General features: G+C 41.2%; 1 protein-coding gene across 4 annotated transcripts in view; it reads left to right on the plus strand.

Moving 5' to 3' along the window:
* Positions 1-14,052: 14,052 nt before the first annotated feature.
* The window catches only part of SMARCA1 (SNF2 related chromatin remodeling ATPase 1), a 34,359-nt gene continuing 27,162 nt past the window's right edge, over positions 14,053-21,249 (plus strand). The window contains exons 1-6 of one of the 4 annotated variants that reach the window (XM_074602133.1): positions 14,062-14,257; positions 18,052-18,169; positions 18,344-18,430; positions 19,760-19,926; positions 20,875-20,975; positions 21,097-21,197. In XM_074602133.1, coding sequence (XP_074458234.1) covers positions 14,178-14,257; positions 18,052-18,169; positions 18,344-18,430; positions 19,760-19,926; positions 20,875-20,975; positions 21,097-21,197 — 654 coding nt within the window. In that variant the 5' untranslated portion in view covers positions 14,062-14,177. Of the gene's footprint in view, positions 14,258-14,463; positions 14,787-18,051; positions 18,170-18,343; positions 18,431-19,759; positions 19,927-20,874; positions 20,976-21,096; positions 21,198-21,249 lie in introns of those variants that run through there. The other 3 variants (XM_074602134.1, XM_074602135.1, XM_074602136.1) reach the window with 3 other exon arrangements.

A 21,249-nucleotide genomic window follows, 5' to 3' on the forward strand; every position in this document is an offset into this window, starting at 1 on the left:
AAACCACTTGCAACAGGGCAGTGGAGGAGACAAGGAGGGGGCAGGACAGGGTGGCGAGGAACCTGGACAGCCAAATGAATCTAAACACTGAACACCAAACCACAGCCTTAAAGAGAGCTCCGGCTCCATCTTTGCTTGTGCTCAGTGATAAAGCTGCTTAAACCACCAGTAGCCTCCCAGCTTTTAAGCTTGTCCCTGCCCTTCTACCATCTCCTCCATTACACAGGCACAGAACATTGTGTGGCTACAGGGTGAATTGAATCATAAAACTGACTGTTTGGAAAAGAATGAGTCAAAAAAAAGAGATTATTTTCCAGCTGGATCAGGACTAGTTTCCTGATCTGGTAAATGCTGTGGCCTACTACACACTTGTACCTGACCAACACAGGGGGTGATGCAGGGCAGTAATAAGAAATCAGCATTTGCTTAAATTGGCACTTCTGCCCCAAAAAACGCCTGCTGAGTGGTAGCCATGGTGACAGGGAGGGGTACATCGATTCTGTTCCCCACTAGATGTGTCACTCCCCTATCAGACGGCTCCTGTCCTCACTGCTGGAACAGCTCAGTTGCTTGTGAAGCACCTGCTGAACTACTTGTACGCTGAAGCTCAGCATATTCAGAACAAATAAAATCTGTGCCAGTTTACTTATGGTGCCAGTAGCCTCAGGGGAAATACAGGAAGCCAGAAATCATAATTAAGCAGAGCATGTGGGGGTTAACATGTTTGTTATGAAAGCTGCTGTGCCTTCTTGGTATTTGTGCTCCAAACATTAAAAGAGCAAATAAAGTTATTTTCTTACCCTAATGATTTTCATTGTGCTGATAATGCATCACTCACGTATGTGTTTGACAATAACAGGCTTAAAAATGCATGATATCTAGCCCTGATGGAAGAAGTGGGATTTCACTTTTATCCTGCTCCAGGCACAAATTTTTCAACCACTTTTAAATTATAAAATTCTTTACTTAAATCCTTCATCATGATAGTGAATGACAGGGTTTTTGTTTCAAAAATCTTACAGTTGAAGACATATGTAGAGACTGAGCTAAGGCTGGAAACAGAATGGAAAGTGAAGGGAAAGAAGAACAAAAAAAATTGATTTTGGCTGAACATTTCTGCAAAACCCTTGGGGTGTTCTATTTTAGTTCCAGCTTTTGCATTTATCCATTAGCATTTAGTTTCGGACTTCAAGTGTGTTTTGAATATATATATGCTGAAATCACAGGCAAAACCCAATTAAAAATGTGTAAAAATAAAAATTATTTTCCTAATATTATTGCAATGCCAAAAGGTTTGAAAATGCAGAATGACATATGTTTGCTTAGGTTTATTTGTTTCACTATTTAAGCTTTTATTTTATACATTTTGAATAGTTACCTTGAGAGAGATCAAGTTTTGCTTGGTAACAATAACATCGGCCAGTGATACCTGCCTCTCCAAATCTGCTGTAGGCAGAGATACAGAAATGTTTTAAAAAATGACTGACCACTCAAAAAACCCAAACCAAAATGACTTGCAGTCATTTATCCTTAAAATTCTCTTTCTTTCTATTATGAGATCAGAGCCAGTCTTAGCAAATTTTCAAAGTCTGACAAGAGAGACTTTTTTTCTTGATATGACACTTCCTAGAATAAGCTGAGAAGCTTTCAAGGTTATGAACTGTAGACATGATTACAGAGAAAGTAAAAATAAATAAAACTTCAAACATAAAATTGAAACCCCAGAAGGTAAAATCATTCTCTATTCTACACAGATGGTACGGGTCACTCATGTTCTGATATCTCTTAATCAAATTTCAAGAATCTGTCTTTATTTGGATCAAGCACAACAAAAAGAGCTTCTACAAGTATATTGGAAGCAAAAGGAAGACCAGAGAAGTTGTAGGCCCACTGCTGAATGAGGCAGGAGTCATGGTGACGGAGGATGTGGAGAAGGCAGAGTTACTGAATGCCTTCTTTGCTTCGGTCTTTTCTGCTCGGCCCAGCCCTCAGGAGTCCCAGGCATTGAATAAAGTAACAGGGAAAGAAGACGACTTCCCTTGGGTTGAGGAGGAGCGAGTGAGGGACCAATTAGATCATCTAGATATTCACAAGTCCATGGGCCCTGATGGGATGCACCCGAGAGTGCTGAGGGAGCTGGCAGAAGTCATTGCTGGGCCGCTCTCCATCATCTTTGAAAGGTCCTGGAGAACAGGCGAGGTGCCTGGGGACTGGAGGAAAGCCAATGTCACTCCAGTCTTCAAGAAAGGCAAGAAGGAGGAGCCGGGGAACTACAGGCCGGTCAGCCTCACCTCCATCCCTGGAAAGATGATGGAACAGCTCGTTCTGGGTGTCATCTCAAGGCATGTGGAGGAAAGGAAAGCTATCAGAAGTACTCAGCATGGATTCACCAAGGGGAAATCATGTCTGACTAATCTGATAGCCTTCTACGATGGCATGACTAGATGGATAGATGAGGGGAGGGCGGTAGATGTGGTCTACCTTGACTTAAGCAAGGCGTTTGACACGGTCTCCCACAGCATCCTCATAGGGAAGCTTAGGAAGTGTGGGTTAGATGAATGGACAGTGGGGTGGATAGAAAACTGGTTGAAAGATAGAGCTCAGAGGGTTGTGATTAGGGGCACAGAGTCTAGTTGGAGACCAGTGACGAGTGGTGTTCCCCAGGGGTCAGTACTGGGTCCAGTCCTCTTCAACATATTCATCAATGACCTGGATGAGGGGATAGAGTGCGCCCTCAGCAAGTTTGCTGATGACACCAAGCTGGGTGGGGTGGCTGACACACCGGAAGGCTGTGCCGCCATACAGAGAGACCTGGACAGGTTGGAGATCTGGGCAGAGAGAAACCTTATGAAATACAACAAGGGCAAGTGTAGGGTGCTGCACCTGGGAAGGAACAACCCCATGCACCAGTACAGGTTGGGTGCTGACCTGCTGGAGAGCAGCTCTGTGGAAAGAGACCTGGGAGTCCTGGTGGACAACAGGATGACCATGAGCCAGCAATGTGCCCTTGTGGCCAAGAAGGCCAATGGCATCCTGGGATGCATCAAGAAGAGCGTGGCCAGCAGGTCGAGGGAGGTCATCCTCCCCCTCTACTCTGCCTTGGTGAGGCCGCACCTGGAGTACTGTGTCCAGTTCTGGGCTCCCCGGTTCAAGAGGGACAGGGAACTGCTGGAGAGGGTGCAGCAGAGGGCTACAAAGATGATTGGGGGACTGGAACACCTCTCTTATGAGGAAAGGCTGAGGGATTTGGGTCTCTTCAGTCTGGAAAAAAGACGCCTGAGGGGTGACCTTATCAACGCTTATAAATACTTAAAGGGTGGGTGTCAGGAGGATGGGGCCAGGCTCTTTTCAGTGGTGCCCGGGGACAGGACAAGAGGCAATGGGCACAAACTTGAGCATAGGAAGTTCCACCTAAACATGAGGAGGAACTTCTTTACCCTGAGGGTGGCAGAGCACTGGAACAGGCTGCCCAGAGAGGTGGTGGAGTCTCCAACTCTGGAGACATTCAAAACCCGCCTGGACATGTTCCTGTGTAACCTGCTCTAGGCGACCCTGCTCTGGCAGGGGGGTTGGACTAGATGATCTCCAGAGGTCCCTTCCAACCCTATGATTCTATGATTCTATGATTCTATGTCAGAGTGTTTGTTCTCACCAGACTAATGTCATATGTGCCACTAGCAAAGGTCAGAGTAAGCATGATCAGTTTGGCCACATCACCCACATACCTAAGAGGAATTCTCTGCTCGTCATGAAAGTACTGGTCTACTCCTCTCCTTTCCTAACTTAGGCTACTGATGTTTCAGAGAAAAACAACACTTGACTGTTAACAAAACAGAAGAGAATGAACTTGCTAATTGCATTTGATGGGAAATTCCTTCATGACCCTACAGGCAACTGATTTAAAGAAGCAAGTGTGCTATTTAAGCTTGTCCATTTCCATGTTGCAGAGCAACTGGTGGTGGTGGTGTTAATAATGAGAGCAGTGCAAGTCCTTGCTCCCCTGTGGACAGAATAATAATTGGGATGGAGAGGATGGGAAAAATCAGGAGGATTTATTTCGTTCACAAATTTATAGGTATCAAAGCAGGAGGAGATATGGGAGTTATCTGGACTGACATTCCCACAAGCATATATTTTTCCCAGAATATAGCCCCACATTTAATTTACAAAACCCTGCAGGGGTTGTGAAGGTTGAGGTCCATGCAAAAGGCAGCCCTAGCCCTGGGAGAACAGCCCTTTTCTCTCATCTAGTGACTGATCCGTGTTTACATATGGAGCTTGCACCACACTTACTCAGCAAAATGCTAACATGCCTCTGCGGCATTCCCACAGCAAGCAGAAAAGCCCAGTACCACAAAAAGATGTGACACAGTATATATGTTCCAGCTGTTCCTGACAGTTACCACTCTGCTCCCCCCTGCAGACAAATATTTCACTTTCTTCCCATTCACAAGGACAAATTCAGCAAAGTCACAGGGGATAATTCAACCCCTTCTCTTCCTTCCAGTAGCCTGTCCTCACCATACAAATCAGGACTAATAGAGGAAAGCACACAGATCATCAGAGCAACACCATTTGCTGTTGTTTAAACAATTAACTACAAAAATTGGAGCCTGACCACTGGCATAGAAGGATGCTGACCGTGTCTGCACTATACTGCTTAGCTGATGAATATATTCTGCCTGAACTGGGCCGCGTCCTTGGTCACCCAGAGGCTCTCAGTGGCAGCAGGACCCAACGGTCAGATACCTGCTTTTGAAGCAGGATCCACTGTGAAAATAAAAAAAGAAAACAGACAGTTGAACGTTGCTGTGGTTTTGCTCCAGGAAGCATATGAACTATGTAAGCTGCATGTGGGTATGGCCTTTATTGTTATGGACAGGGCAGAATCTAATTTTACCAAAAGCTCTCATGACACATATGGAGAACTCTGTCAATCCATTTCAGAAAACAGACCAATGCCCTCTGGCATCAATCTCCTCTGGGAAAGAGCAGCAGACACCCAGCATCTCATAGGAAAGCCTCCTGTTCAGGAAAGTAATTGGTGGAAGAGCTGGCATTCTGCTGAATAGCGTATCTATTTCAAATGTACAACTGCCTTTTTCTGAAGTGGGGGTGGTAACAAGCAGAGCCCCATTTTGGTGCAAACCTCTGGCCTGGCACTTTTGCCAGAAGATAGGCTTCTCTCTTCTCTGTCATCCAGGGAGGAACACATTAAAAATTGCACTTTTGCTATTTTTCAGCCTGTTTGCAGACTAGTAAACAATCCAATGACATCTACATAGCTGGTCAAGAAAGTTGTGGCTCTTACTCTACATATGCATTGGTGTCAACCCTTTTCTGATGATTTCCTTGTGGGGTAATTTTATCAATGGATCCTCAAGGTTGCCAAATAATTCTTGTGGCTGAGGGAGGAGATAAAAAGGTAGAGAAAACGGCTTATTTAAAGAGCCAAAATTTCTTTTCTAACTGTCTTAATTACTCTTAGAAGCTAAGAAAAATCTACTTCCTTTTTCATATATAACTATATTAACTTTATATGGCAATTTGGAGGAATTTACCTGTGCACAGCTGACGGATTCTGGTGATATGACAGTCAAACCTGTAACAGCCAGAAATCCAAAATAATCTACTTGACATCAAGATTATAACATGCCCCTTCCAAATCAGAAACAGCAAATAAATATTTTAAAATTTTAATTTTAATTCCTCAAAGTGAGGATTTGCTGAAACCAGTTTACACCAAACTATCTGGAGCAGCCTGAAGTTTGGATGTGAAGCTTAAAGAAAGGTCTCAGGGATGCCCGCAGAAACAGATGGAAAAAGAAGTCTGTAGTTTTATGTTTAAGTGAAAAAAATCTACCTGTCTGTTTTCAGACTCATAAATGTGGAAGGCTCATCATGAAGCACAGGATGGGTTCCCTAAAAAATTCTTACTGAGACCAGAGAACACTCCAGAGCGATGAGAAAATGAACACAGGAAAATTAATGCAGGATATTGTCTGACTCTGTTCTCTATGTTGCCCAAAAACATGTTACTGAGAGTTATAGGAACCATACATGTTACTTTGTGTTTTGTGAGAAATTTTCATGCAGATGGCAAAAAAGTTGAAAGAGACACCCTCCCCTTCTAGGTAATTGAAGGAAAAATGAAATACTACTTTATGTAATTATGATTGAACAGAGGGTATTACAGCAAACATACCAGATTTCTGAATGATGTATGTAAAAGGTTGCCCTCTGTGAAGAATGTAAGCGCAGGAAAGGAAGAATTGTTTTGATGGCGGCTGTGTGTTTGAGACTGTTACAAAAAAAGGAAGAATCATTACAGGATGAGGAAGAAAGAAGGCCCAGGCAGTTAGGGAAGCAAAATAGCAAAAAAATGGGGGAGTGAGGGGAAAGGCAGAAACAGATTCTATGATGTGGACTAGGATAAACTAAAACCAGCTACTGTAGTTTAACAGCTTCTTCACCAGAAATGGATAGTGCTCTAGAAAATATAATACGTTCACTCTAGTTTTCCACAGCGAGTGGATGCCGGCAAGTAAAAATGGATAAAAAGGACAGGATTAAAAGTATTTTCACAGCAGGATAAAGCCTGTGGCAACTGTAGTGATGGCTTTTGGCTTACGCAACGCATTTGCCATGTTTGCAAGGCTAATGGAGGCAGTACTTTACAGTGCTCTTCTGCACTTTTCCTGCATTTAAGGGAAATCCTGGTGCATGCTAAAACCTTTGAACAAGAACTGTTACATTTACAAATAGTTTGTGATGAGCTTAGGGATAACAGTGTGAAATCAAACCCACGGAAACAGGCTTTGGCTTAAGAAAGAGAAAATTTATTTTGAGCATAGAATTTGTGAAGAATTTCACCCATCATTAAAGAGTTAAAGGCTATACTGCAGTGGCCTGCTTCCTGTATACTCACAGATATTCAAAATTTTGTAAAATTCTGTCTCCGTTATGGGCAGGTTATTTACAGGTTTTCAATTTTGCAATATCACTGCATAGTCTAGAGGAGAAAAGGATGCCATTGCAGTAAGCAGCGAAGTATGCTTCAGATTTATTTCAGCTGGAAAAACCTCTTTTGACAGCTTTTGCTTTGATCTAAAATCACTTTTAAAATGCTTTTCACTTTCAACAAAACTAGTCTCTTCTGGTCAGGAGCTCTCTTGACACAACGCTCCAGGTTTTGGCAAAGTCATAGCTTATTACATCAGGAATTATTGTGTGACCTCCAAAGGAATCCCTGATTATTGTGAAATCTCCATGACATCATTGTTTGTAGGTGGGCAAAATCTGGAGATCACCACAGAATACACAATTGTAACATTGTTTAATAAAGTCTGCTTTATGGTAGCTTAAACTGATACAAATTAGTGTGGCAGCAATCCCACCCTCCATCTTGCCATGTATCTGTTTCCCTGCTGTATTGGCACTGCCCCCTTGAGTGTGTGGGCAGTTGCGCTGTTTTGCTGTGCTGAGCTGAGAAAAATACTAGTAATTCTCTTTGTTGGGCTTGATTTTTGCTTTTTGGAACCTTGAACTAACCCACCGCTCACCTGCAGAAACACCAGTAACAGTGCAAGGGGTCAGAAACACAGAAACACGGAAGGAGCCACTATGTTCAATTTCAAAGTTGCAAACAATTAAAGGTACCCATATAGGCAATTAAGGTATCATCGCAGTAAGTTCCTGATGAGGCTCAGTAAATTAACACATTCTAATGTGATCACATAAACCTAGCTCATCACATCCATGAAGAGATGACAGTCTTCTCACTTTTGTAATTTACCAAACTGTAAAAGTTCCTGGCTCTCCCACTGAGAAAATGAACACACAGACACAAAAAATGCGGATACCAAGTGAAAAAACGTTTAGCAAAAAAATTGTGTGTTTGGGAAATGCAGCCATATTAGAAGCCTTTGCAGTACCACAGTAAAGCTTTAGTTGCTAAAACCTGGAACTAAAAATGCAACATTGCAGAGAAGATGGGAAAAAAACAATGACTATTTGTACAACTATCAGCTCTTTGAACCAGCTACAAAGGATACATTAGCTATTTTGTTATAGTTTTCAATGCTGAATGAGGTCTTGCATTTCCAAACCCTAATGGCAACTTCAGAGACTGTTAGGTAAAATGAAAACTTGGTACACAAAGCTGATGCATGAATATCAATCCTGCACCAAAAAAACCCCAACAAAAACCAACCAAAAAACAAACCACAACCAAAACCACCAACAAAAAAACCCCAAGCCCCCCAAAGCCCCTTTTTAAAGAATACCTAATGTCAAGCCTATTAGAGTGCATTGCTTGGATGTCCTTGTGCCTCCAGCTGAGGCAGAATCAGGTAATCACTTGTTTGTAGCCATGAACTACGTCATGCGGTGGCTGGACCGCTCTTATCTGCTCAATGGCCACAAAGCCCTGCAGCAGTGGACATCCTCGGAAATGACATCTTCAGCAAAAACTGTGCTACAAAGGAGTGACGCATAAACCAAGAGCTCATTTTAGAAGTAGTTTCTATATTGTAAGCTCTGGAGGAGGAGGCCTAGGTTTCTTTCTAATCCTACAAGGAAGGAAAAAATCTAGAGCCCTAAAGAGGATAAACTGTGGAAGGGAACCTATGAAATATGGATCTGGATGAAACAGGGCTGCACAGGTAAGTATGAGAACACACAGAATTGTGCTGCTGGACATAACCAAAGTTACTTGTAAGGACATAACCACTGATGGAGGCAGCATTTCTGAATTCTTAGCAACAGAAGACGTAATAACAGAAACTGGCAGAGATGGCTTCTCTGTCAAACAAGCCCCTCCAGCCAGGCATCAGAATTCACAAACACCAGTCGTTTTTTCACTGAAAGCAGTCCTTCCTAGATTTGGAAAACAGCTTCTCCATACAATGTTCTCCTTTAGCTTAGGCCAAATGAGGGAGCAGATAAATGGTTAAGACAACTTAAACAATAGGAGGCACATGTTAAACTACAGAACATAAGTAAAACTGCACAGGAGATGTGTGGTGGCAGGCTTTCACCTTGTGAGTTGACTTGAGAACCGAGAGACAAAGATAGTGGTGGTAGATGAAGCTTGGTTATGTGCCAGGGTGCGGAGTTAGTTGGGGTTTACTCATATCCCAGCAGCCAGCCGTTGCTGGAAGGGAGGCCTTGCTCTCCTTCCTGCCCCTAGCTATGAACTCCTCCCACTGCTTTCCTTGTATCACTTCTGGCATTTTTATGACCAGTCTGCAAGTCTGTTTAGAGCATTAAACCAGTAGGAAAATTATAAAAGATGGGAAATAGTTTTCTGTTGGGTCAGCCTTGCAGATGTTGCTCACCTTATGTTAGGATGAATGGCACTGCTCGCACAGGAGAGTACACAGCGAGACTCCACCTGGAGAAGGGTGGCAAGACCACCATTTTCAGACTGCTGTTAGATTGGCTGTGTTGCAAACTACATTTTAGAAGAGATGTAAGAGGCAGGAACACCATGAAACAAGACAAAGAAGATACAAGGAAACCCCTGACACATTCATAGGAGCCTGCATGAACACCAGAAAAAGCCTAGGGAGAGCTTTTAACCAAGGCAACTGTGAAACTCTGAACCAGGTAACAATTGAGATGAAAACAGAAGTATTTAATATAAGCAATATTTAAATAGCAACATTTGATATAAGCATTTTAAGCAAGATTGTAACATTGCACTCAGGATAACGTGTGGTTAGTGTATTGTGGTTGCTCACACTTGGGCTAGGCTAATGTGAGTACAAAGATAAAGGTGGCAACTATGCAAGTCATCTTGCAAACATCTCAGAGATAGCACTTCTGTTACTCCCAGAACCTGTTTGTTTCTGAGCTTACAAAGCTGTTTATTGCTTACAGCTAACATCTTTTACACGGTTGTGGTTTAAGTTCATCGCTAGTACATTTAAGCCGGAAATGAGTAGTGTAGTATGTGTGGATTTTGGACTATGGCATTTAATGGAGAGCCTCCTGAATGTGCACAAGGGAGTGAACAGATCCCAAAGTCAGATGGTACCTCCTACCAAGGCGCTTCTTAACAAAACACTTTTGCCATTGTGGGGGAAGGTATAGAATGGACATGACACAGTTCTAGAAGTAATTAAACAACAGCAAGTAAAAGATCGTTTAGAAATATAAACTGTATAATCTTTTTTTCCTGTTCTTGATCAAATCAGTTTCAAGACTGAGCAGCATTCATAATAAAATAGTACACAGGCTCCCGAATCACCTTGAAGTCAGGACTCCCACAGCCGGCCTCACACGAGCACAAGTCGGTGTCGCCACCTGGTGGCATCTGATAGCGGTACTGTCACTCGTAAATTGGATTTTCAAGTCAGGGAAGACACAAATCACAGCCGCTATCTAAGACACTTTTTATTATTTAAGCGTGCTTATCCACAGGATCAAGTTTTTACTGCTAACAGCACATAACTATCCACACGATGCATTCACATCGTTCAATTATGCATATGAACACTAAGTTACTTGGTTTGTGCAGCAGTTGGGAAGCCAAACTCACGTGCTTACTAAGGTGCTCAGAAGGGCATTGAAGGGCTCCTCTTTTTTTCAGCAGGTGTATACATAGCCCTGTCAGCTTCATTTGTATTTAGCAGCTATAGCTTGTGTGTGCCAGTGGCCTTGTATGGATTTGGCAGACTCTTGGTGTACTGACTTTATCTCTTCTTGTGAATTCAACAGGTCTACTGGTCTCTAAAGCTTATCAGTTCTTGGGGGATTTTCACACACTGTCTCTCAGCATGTACTGTTTCTTTCTTAAGCATGCTTTTTGGTAACATTTCTCCATCCACACCCATAAGGAGGTACCAATACAACTCATCTACACAAACTCAGACAAAAGGCGTTTTTGTAATAACTTGGCCTATAAAGTCATTCCACATAACACTAAGATTTATTTTAAAAAGTTACTAAAACCAAATATATCTGTGCTAGAGAAATTAAGACCACTACAATTAGTCCCCTGTTTGGGAAAGGTTGAGTAGCCACAGTCGAAGTTCTCAAAAATCTTACCTGGATAGTAATGAAAATGCCCCTGGATCCATATTTCATCAACTCTTTACGTATTTCAGCAGTGTCTGAAACATAGAAGTGGTTAACAGTGAGTCTAAGTATATGCAATTTATTTTTGTGTCTGACAAGAAAAAATAATTCTCACCGTACAATATGTCAAGTGCCACCTTTCTGAGTTGGACAGAGGGGGCCTTCTTAATTGTTGGTGATTGTGTCTGGCAGACCTAGTACCTAAATCTACAACTTTAACATGACAACTAGCCCCCTGCCTCCCAACCACAAGAAAAAACCAAACCAAACCAACTGGAGAAATTCAGTAGAACTTTGCAAATACATTAGAAAAGATACGTGTACAAAAAATAGTATATGAAGTACAAAAAAGCACTTTGTTACCTTTTTTATAATTAACTAGACTACCATACGATAATACTGGTGTATGACTAAGTGATTTTTTTCAGCCAATGGCCTGTGGATCCACAGGAATACACAACATAGTCTAAGAGAAGCAACTAAGAGCATCTAAGCAAAGTGCCAAATGCAAATGTCAAGCACACAGCAAAAAATATCCAAAGGGGATCTTTCATGAAAGCAGCAGCTTGATTGTTTTGTACAGCATGTAATGTTCCTGTGAATTTCAAGTAAAAAGCAAGCTGTGACAAACACTTGAGAGGGTTTTGCATAAACAGAAGCTACAAGCATTTGAAACTGAGTAGGAAAGTCAAATATTAAAAATGGTTAGTGAGCTATTTTCCGTAAAGGCTAAGAACAAAGACATCATAGACTGGAATTTTCCCACCTTAGAGACTTTTTGCATAGCTAACGGTAAGCTTCATTTTCTAGATAGCCTTGCTTGGAAAAGCTATTTGGAGTACTCTTTCAAAACCGGTCATGTCACTCTTCTCAACTGTGCCATGAAAAAGGTACTTCCCAAAGCTTTTAAAAATAAATTGTGTGGAAGGGCTAATGCAGACACTGCGGGCCTTGCTTTGTTGCACACTATGCAACAGACGCAGAAGGGTGCTACATAATTCGGAACAGCACGGTTACTGTTTTGCAGCTGTTTGACAACACGGCAAAGGGGACTTTAGAGCTTAAATCTTCTATGTTGGACCATAATTTAGATTCTGAATTTCAGAGTAATCAGGCAGCCATGGAAACAGTTCAGACATACAGTTACTCTTCACATAATGGCACCCTATTTAAGTCAATGTATGTATGGAAAAGAGGTCTCAGAGGTCTTTCTAAATGCAGTGTACGTGAGCTGCAAAAACCCATTTGCTTAGCTTAGTTGTTGAGTTATGCAAAAAGATCTTGGTAACAGCTACTGAGATTTTACTGGAATGCAAAAGCTTTTATTGCTCATTCTGCCTACAAGGCTAGAGTTTCATCTATTCCTCTGCCTTTGTAAGTAATCACCAGGTAAAATGGCTGATTTGGAGCTCTCAGTTTTTTAAGTCTGCCATCTCAAGGCTTCTTCTGGAATCCTTTAGCAGTATAAGCAAAGTTACAGCTCAGCAGCTGAGAATCTGAACATCTTGCGTGGACAGTCAGCAATGTGCACATTGACAGTAACTAAATTGAGTGGTTTCATTAGTGTAATTTTTAGTATGAGATACACAAACACTGCTGAATTCCAAGTGGCTTAAGAAAACAATACGTTTTCCCATGAGCTACCCTTGCTTTGTGAACTCCACTGGTACCTCAGCCCTGCAGATGTTAAGAGATGATTTTCCCTCTCAAATACAGCCTAGGGAACTTCATAGAACCATAGAATCATTTAGGTTGGAAGGGACCTTTAAGATCATCAAGTCCAACCGTTAACCTAGCACTGCCAAGTTACCACTAAACCACATCCCTATGCTCAACATCTACCTGTCTTTTAAATACCTCCAGGGATGGTGAGTATTTCCACTTTCCTGGGCAGCCTGTTCCAATGTTTGATAACCCTTTCTGTGAAGAAACTTTTATTAATATCCATCCCAAACATCCCCTGGTGCCACTTGAAGCCATTTCCTCTTGGAAAACACACGTGCTGTTTACAACAGGGTTTAGAACCGAGGAAAATGAATCATAGAATCATAGAATTGTCTAGGTTGGAAGAGACCTTTAAGATCATCGAGTCTGACCATCAACCTAACGCTGACAAAACTACCACTAAACCATATTGCTAAGCACCATGTCTACCTGTCTTTTAAATACCTCCAGGGATGGCGATTCCACCACTACCCTGGGCAGCCTGTTCCAATGTTTGATAACCCTTTCAGTGAAGAAATTTTTCCTAATATCCGATCTAAACCTCCCCTGGTGCAACTTGAGGCCATTTCCTCTTGTCCTATCACCTGTTATTTGGGAGAAGAGACTGACCCCCACCTGGCTACTGCCTCCTTTCAGGTAGCTGTAGAGAGTGATAAGGTCTCCCCTCAGCCTCCTTTTCTCTAGGCTAACCGATGCCAGCTCCCTCAGCCACTCCTCATAAGACTTGTGACACTTCACCAGCTCCATCGCCCTTCTCTGGACTTGCTCCAGAATCTCAGTGTCTTTCCTGTAGTGAGGGGCCAAAAACTGGATGCAGTATTTCAGGCGGGGCGTCACCAGTGCCAAAAACTGCAAACATTAAGCTTTCTGCCCCCCACGCCATTCTGTTCTACAGTCTGGCTCCTGCAGCACCTTATCCTTTTGTCAGCCCTCCATGCTTCATTCCTCCACGGGAGACCTGGAGTCCACATGCTCTACCTGCTTGTGCACAGGCCACAGGGGCTCATGTCTGAGAAGACAAGGGAAGGAGAGAGCATCCTGCCCCTCGCAGAGGAGCCGTAGGCTGGCTGCTCTCTGGAGATTACAGAGATAGCAGAGTAGGACGTGAAAAGTACCTCAGCAACCGCCCAGGTAGCAGGGGACCCCGTTTCCCGCCGAGCGCTGGCGACCACCAGCGCTCGGCGGGAAACGGGGTCCCCTGGCCCCGTCCCCTCTCTGGGAAGTATCGCGAGATCCGCGCGGGAGGGGCGGGGCCGCGCGGTGTTTGGGGCGGTGGGGCCGCCCCCCCCCATCTCAGCCTTTCCACTCCCCTCCCCCAGTGGCTCCGGTACCCGCCGCGCACAAAATGGATACCGGGACCGACCCTGGCGATGTCGCCACCCGCCCGGATGGCGAGTTGCCTTCTACCTCCGCCGCGGCGGCCTCTCCGCAGGAGCCCGGCGCTGAGGAGGTACCGCTCGGGGTGCGGGGGGGAGTGCATCCGGCCCCGCCGCCCCTCAGGCCGCGCCGTCCCAGCCCTGAGGCGGCCGCCGTCCGTGAGGGCCCGGCCGGGTCAGGGCCGTGAGTCGGCCTGTGCAGCCCAGTCCCCTTCATAGTGCCTCACGCCCTGTTGTTTCTGTTCTTCTGTCCCCAGGTGAAGCTGCCCCGGAGCGGGATGGGGGCGGTGGAGCCGAGGGTGGGGGAGCGAGGGCCCTGAGGGGTGTGTTGCCTCGAAGGGCTGGCGGCTGAACCGGGCTGTCCCAGCCCTCAGGGATTCAGCCTTCACTCTGCCCGGCTGGAAGGCAGCCGTGATGCAGAATAAACCCATCAAGAGGGCATGTATGGCTGCCAGCCGCCTCCCTTCAGTTTTTTTGGAAAAAAAAAAAAAAAAAAAAAAAGACTTACAGGCTAAGGCACAAGGAATGTGGAAAGTGACGTGTTCGAGTAACCTTGGAAACTGGACAAGATTTAACCTGAAGAATGAATCTTATAAAAACTTAGTAAGAATGATGACAGTGTGTTATATATATGTATGATATTGGAGAAAATTGCAGAAATACTGATTTTAGTGCAATCAGAATTTTAATTCCACTTGATAAAAGTTCTTTTTTGCCTGACAGGAACACTCGATTCTGTATTTCATTACTTATGCATGCAAACAGCTACGAGATACAGTGTAATTCTGAACATTACCTGATTGTTCAGGGGAAAAAGTTTCTGTATTGGATATAACTTATTCTGCAAAATTTTGTGCATGTCAACTAATAAATAGTTGGTACTAGATGTTTAGAGAATGCCTACCTGGAGAAATAATTTGAAAGCAGTAAATGGTTTCAGATATTATTAACATTGTGCTACTGTGCAATACTGGTCAATATGTTTCTTAAGGAGAAAAAAAAAAAAAGGTTTTGCTCTGTGAGTTTTTATTCAGACTGGAATTTCACTTCATATCAGGCCACAGATCTGTTACATAGCTATACGTTTAGTTACACATTCTCCATAATAACGGCATGTAATGCAACCTGTTGTGCTCTGTTCCCCTCTCACTGTTTTACTTTGCTATAGATAGTCTTTCTTCTTGTAGTAGTACCAAAACAGTGTCTTAACTTAACGGCTATTTGGAATGTATTTCCGTTTTGTCTATGTGAGTTAAACACAAAAAGTGGCCTTCTAATTGTTCTTAATGTATTTGTTTAAAGTTCTCAATAGCACAGGTTACAAGAGTAGTCAACTAAAGCAGCAGCAGTTCTTATTCCCAGTTATTTATTTAGGTGTTCATGTGACCCACCCAATTTAGGACTAAGTATTGCACTTAGATCGAAATCTCTCTCAGCCTGACGTCACTAGTTCTGTTTTGGCTGTTAGTAGAGATTTTAAGGGGAAGCGTTTTGGATTCTTGGAGTACTTGGGGTCTGTTATTTTTGAAACTGCTGCCTGGTCATGTTTTTTGTTTTCAGGGGCCTTTCTTTAGGGTTTAATCTTTAATGTAAAACTTTTCTAGGATAGAGGCAGATTGTTACCAGCTAGCTCCCTGAGTTGAAAATGAAAGTACTTTTTTTTGCTGGTTAATTAATTGTTTGCACTGAGGCTTCTACTGATCCTCCTGTTTCTTGTTGTCAGCCTGCTAAGTGATAAAGATGCATTGTGTAAAGTTTCTAGGGTAAAACTCGCACAGACTTGAAATATTTTGTGGTTCTGTGTTGCATTAGGTACGTAATCCGGTTGGTAGTAAGAGAGAAGTATTCTTACTCATATCAAAATTTAATAATTGGCAATGTGTAGACTTTTATAAATCAGAACGTTATGCAGAAGAAAGTTTGGTTGTGATGTTCGTGCCTACTACCCATTTAGCTCCTCTAGCATAGAATAGTATTTTAGTGAAACTACAGCATATTCTTTTCCCTTGTAAGCTGTGGGGAAGAGAAAGGGTATTGGGGTGCATGTGTCTTAAGTTGTTTGTCTCTTTCATCAGCTCTTATCAGTCTTCTGTTTGTTATTTCTAATATTCTGGGGCCATCAGTGTTCTACAAACACTGCAGTGGGGGGAGGAAGGGGACAGTGTTTTGTCTTTAAAGGTAAGGTGTAGGATGTGATTTTATAGTGCTGTGGCTGCAGTAGCATTACATATCAGTTCATTTCTTTAACTCAGAGTGTGTTATTCACAAATACTTGTTTCTGAATAAGTTTGGTTTGTATGCCACTCTTAAGTTTTATTCTCCTGGGGAAATCTCGGTGATACAGAACTGGCATTAGAGCCATCTGCCTTTGGGTTTAGAAAGATAAAATTGCATTACATTTTACATGAAAAACTTGCAGTTAAAAGGGATTCTCATAATACTGAATTGTTCTGCTTTGTCCAGGAGAAACTTCATACGTACCTGAGGCAGACAGACAGCTTTTTTCCCGTAGCACATATCTATGTAATTTATTTCTAGAGGAAGCGAGGGAGACATCTGAAATGGCCTACTGTCAATTTTGTTTTCCTCTAAGGAGAAGTATTTTGTCACTTTAATAAGAAAGATTGGGCCTTATATTAGCTCTGACAGTCTCTCTTACTGGAGAGTATGTTATCTAGTAATATAACGGGGGTGTGAATATACACATAGTTATATGATCTGCTCTTTGGCGTGTTTCTAACACTGCCTTCTGTGATGACCTAATTACCTATATGATCGAAGAAGCTGTAAGTGAATAGAACATTTCTAATGCTACCTATTTCCAACATAATCATTTGGCCTTGCAAAACCAAACTCCTGCATTTATAAAATCATTACATTGTCAAATGACTTCATTATACTGTTAGTACTATTCATCTTTGTAGAGAATTATGCCTTTGGGCCAAAACTTGAAAAGGTGATCTCTGACTTTAGAAAATATTCCTTCCACTTGCATGATTGTGCTGAAAGTTACAGAGTAAGTTGGCATATATATTTATCAGTAACAGTTCTGAAACTTAAGTTCCTTGACAGACTTCTACATATTTAGTCCCATTTTGGTCTGGTTTTGCTACTTGACTTTGAATAGTTTGCATTAATGATTATTTCATTTTAATGTATTTATAGTAGGCTGATACTTAAAGCACTTGTCAGATTAAGACTCTGCTCTGCTACATTTTATAGAGACGTGCACTTTGGCAGATCCTTTCAGATTAGTCAGTGCTTTTTTAAAACCATTTTTATAATTTAGTGCATCTCAAAAAAAAATTTCATATTTTTTTATTTGCAGGAGGTGCATAAAAAGGCATATGTCAAAGACTGAATTAGGAAAAAAAAAATCCACCAAACATTTCTCCCTCAGTTCTTTTTTAAAACAAAGATATTTTGCCAATATCATGGGTTTGGCCAGGTTTTTTGTTTCTGGTGTTTTTGGTTTTTTGTTTTTTTTTTTAATATATAAAGCACTGTAGCCGTTGAAGTTGTGGAAATCTGCTTTGAGCTTCCCAATTGAAGACAGAAAAGAATCTCATAAACTACAAAAGTCAGCTATTTTTGTTACTGTTTCTTTCATTTATATTAAATAAGGTAGTTCTTCGTTAACTAAGAGTATACCATGCAGTGATTGCTGCATGGATTGATTTGGTTGTTTAGTTTGTGTCACTTCCTAGGTATATAGCTAAGCGTAGTTAAACCTGTGTTTCCAAATGAACTCTGAGTATTCACCTAGAAGTGGAAACAAACAAAACCCAAACAAGATGTAATTGCCAGAAATTTAATTATGCATTTAAAGCAAGATGTCTGTGAAACATTAAACTTCATCCTCTTTCAGTGCTTCCAGTGCTTTCAACTTGGATCCTATTTGTAGACATAAACAGGAGGATGAGACACATCTTCAACTTACATTTTATCTGGTCATATCTCCTCTTCAGTTTCATCATGGATATCAGGTTCTGCTTTGGGTGAATTAATATGATTAATGCAGTCACTTGACTTTGAAATAATTATTTTTTTAAAAGTAGCATGCTAAACTTGTAGTGCATAGGTTTATTCAGTTTGATATCCTTTTGCCTTACCAAATAAAGAAGCTGATATTTATAAAGTGTTTAAAATTTGAATTCCAGAAAAATGATCCCCCGTTTCAACTCAAACTTCCTCCAAAGGCAGCTAGACCTGAAAAAGAAGTTGACCCAGAATATGAAGAGAAGATGGTAAGTGTTTTCACAACAAAACAGTTTTTTTATCCTGTAGAAGCATAAACATCCATGTCTTTACTCCTCCATTTATAACTTTTCTTCCTAAAAGTTTTACTTGATGTTTACAGTTTATTTGGTTATCAAGTTATTTACACAAATGGTCCAATAATGAATGCAAGGGAAAAATAGCAGCAATTTTTTTTCCGGGAGATCTTTGCAAAGATGTTTATTTGGTGGTAAGTGGTATGCTATTAGAAGAAAGGCATTGCCCTCATGTGGCAAGATCATGCATTGCACGTCAGATTCATTTCTATTGCTCTTTTCTTTGGTTTATGTTATTGCTGCTAGAGCACTTTTACTTGCATGTAAGTTACCTGCGCAAAAGCTTTCTGTTGTTTGTATATTTCTTATAAAGGTTATTGTACAGAACTACAATTTCACTTTTGTAGTTTATATCAAGATATATAAATGAGATCACATGAAAATTGCTTTAAGTGGTAGCGTTATGCGATGCTTAAAAATGGCATAGAGAAACTGATAACAATTGCATTGTGTCAGGTAGCATTTGCATTTTATCATATTTTTCTTAAAAAGTTATGTAATGTGTTGTCTTTTAAATATAGAGAAGGACATGTTTTTCTGGTTCTGTATAGTGAAGTGCATATGCCTCATTGATGTGGCAAAAATGAAATGGTTTAAGTTTGAAATCTGACAGCAAAATTCACAAACCAGTGAAAGCAGTATTGAGCTGGTGTATCTTTTACTTCAGTCATACTTCTAAAAGCAGAGCTGCTGCATTGTTGTCTTTGGTCAAATCCTTATAGCCTTGAAGCTGATATAAATTTTGCTACTGACTGGAGCAAGGTTAGGATTTGCAATAAGTCAGAACCTTTGTTTTTTCTTTATCTTTTTTAGACAGTCCTTTAAAGGATGCCTTCACAGTTGCTGGTGTGCTGTGCAGACTTAAGTAATCCATACAATAAACTGGTTTTGTGGTTTTTTACTAATCTTTTATTTTGAATGGGGATGAGTTGCTGGGATAAGGTTCTCAAGTCCTGACGTGTCTTCCAGATTGCTGCAGTATTCATGAAGGATTGTTTCAGCAACATTACAACTGGGTGCAATTCATATTTAGCTGTAAGCTGAAGCAGCTCAAGAGCTATTTCATGATGCTTGTAGCTCTCTGAGTTGGCTAACAGTAGGTGGATGGTCTTGTCAGTCTGTCTTCATATAAGTTGTTCTCACAAGCGTCCGAATTCTGTTTCTTGATAAAAATAAACTTTTTTATGAAGAAAAGTTACTGATTTTTATTTTTTTAAATTTTCTCCACACTTTGGAAACTAGAAAGCAGATCGAGCAAAAAGATTTGAATTCCTCCTGAAGCAGACAGAACTTTTTGCACATTTTATTCAGCCTGCGGCACAAAAATCACCAACATCTCCATTGAAAGTCAAGCTGGGACGGCCACGGATGAAGAAAGATGAAAAACAGAGTTTGATTTCAGCTGGGGAGTATGTTTTATTTTTATTTCCAACTTCCTACACTTTCAAACAAATTATGCATATCTATTTAGTTAATAGCATAGAGATTTTGCTTTAAGTAAGTCCAGAACTTTTCCTGTTAATGGTGTTATCATAATTTCTTTAAAAGCTGTTTGGTGTATGCATGCTGATCCATCAACGTTAGAATGACCTTGGATCAGGAATGTGCTTTAAAAGTAAATTCTCTGATTCTTGCCACTTACCATGCTTTGGTCGTATGGGGGAGTGATTGTGGAGCACGTGAAACGAATTTCTTTTGTGTGATGCTGAACTAGAAGATGCATTCCAGAAATGTAGCTGATATGCTCCAGCTGGTAGTGAATGTGTCAGTGGGATGAGAGTGGAGCTAGACCAAGTTAAAACAGGGCAACGTACATGTAGTGTGGATGTTGGATCCTCAGCACCAATTGTCTTTCTCCTCTAGTCTGTCTATATTAGTCAGTAGTGGAGGCATAGCCTGCATGTAGTGTTTCTGAGGGGTCTTGTAATAGGAAGCAACTAGTTTTTGGAACATTTCCAAATTGATATTTTCTATTTTATAAATTGTTTTAATTTTTTTTTACTTGAATATTTGATTTTTCTGAATGGTATAGTTATGAAGTAATTGATTCTAAGGCCAACACTGATGTGTGTCTTGTATTTCTGTGTTGCTCATTAAAAAGCACCTTAGAGAACTCTTGATACTTGGTGTCAGGATATCGTTATGTCTCTGGAGGAGAGGGTTTTGTGTCAGACTTTCTAATTAAAGCTGGAATGAACCATAAGGAATAACTTATTAACAGGATATGATTTTGGTCAGGGTACTAGAACACACGCATTGTAGATCAATGACTGTTTCTGTTATAATTTGTTTCTTTATTTTATAATCAGTATTTGAAACTATTTCATATAAACATGAATCTTGGATTCTGTCTTTAGTTATCGTCACAGGCGCACAGAACAAGAAGAAGATGAAGAGCTGTTGTCAGAGAGTCGAAAAACATCTAATGTGTGTATTCGATTTGAGGAGTCTCCTTCATGTAAGTATTGTATTGACAGTTTTCTGATTGTTTTGATGTAATTAAGATCTGAGCAGATCACAAGTGAAATTTTCTACGTAGAATTAGTATTTTTCTACTTAGAGGAATCTTACATTTACAGATGTGAAAGGAGGAACACTAAGAGATTATCAGGTTAGAGGTTTGAACTGGATGATCTCATTGTATGAAAATGGTGTTAATGGCATTCTGGCAGATGAAATGGTAAGCAGTAATCTTTTGGAATTTTTGTGGTAATTATTGAGCAAAATTTAAC

The sequence above is a fragment of the Larus michahellis genome, chromosome 9 (assembly GCF_964199755.1).
Source record: "Larus michahellis chromosome 9, bLarMic1.1, whole genome shotgun sequence".
NCBI lineage: Eukaryota > Metazoa > Chordata > Aves > Charadriiformes > Laridae > Larus > Larus michahellis.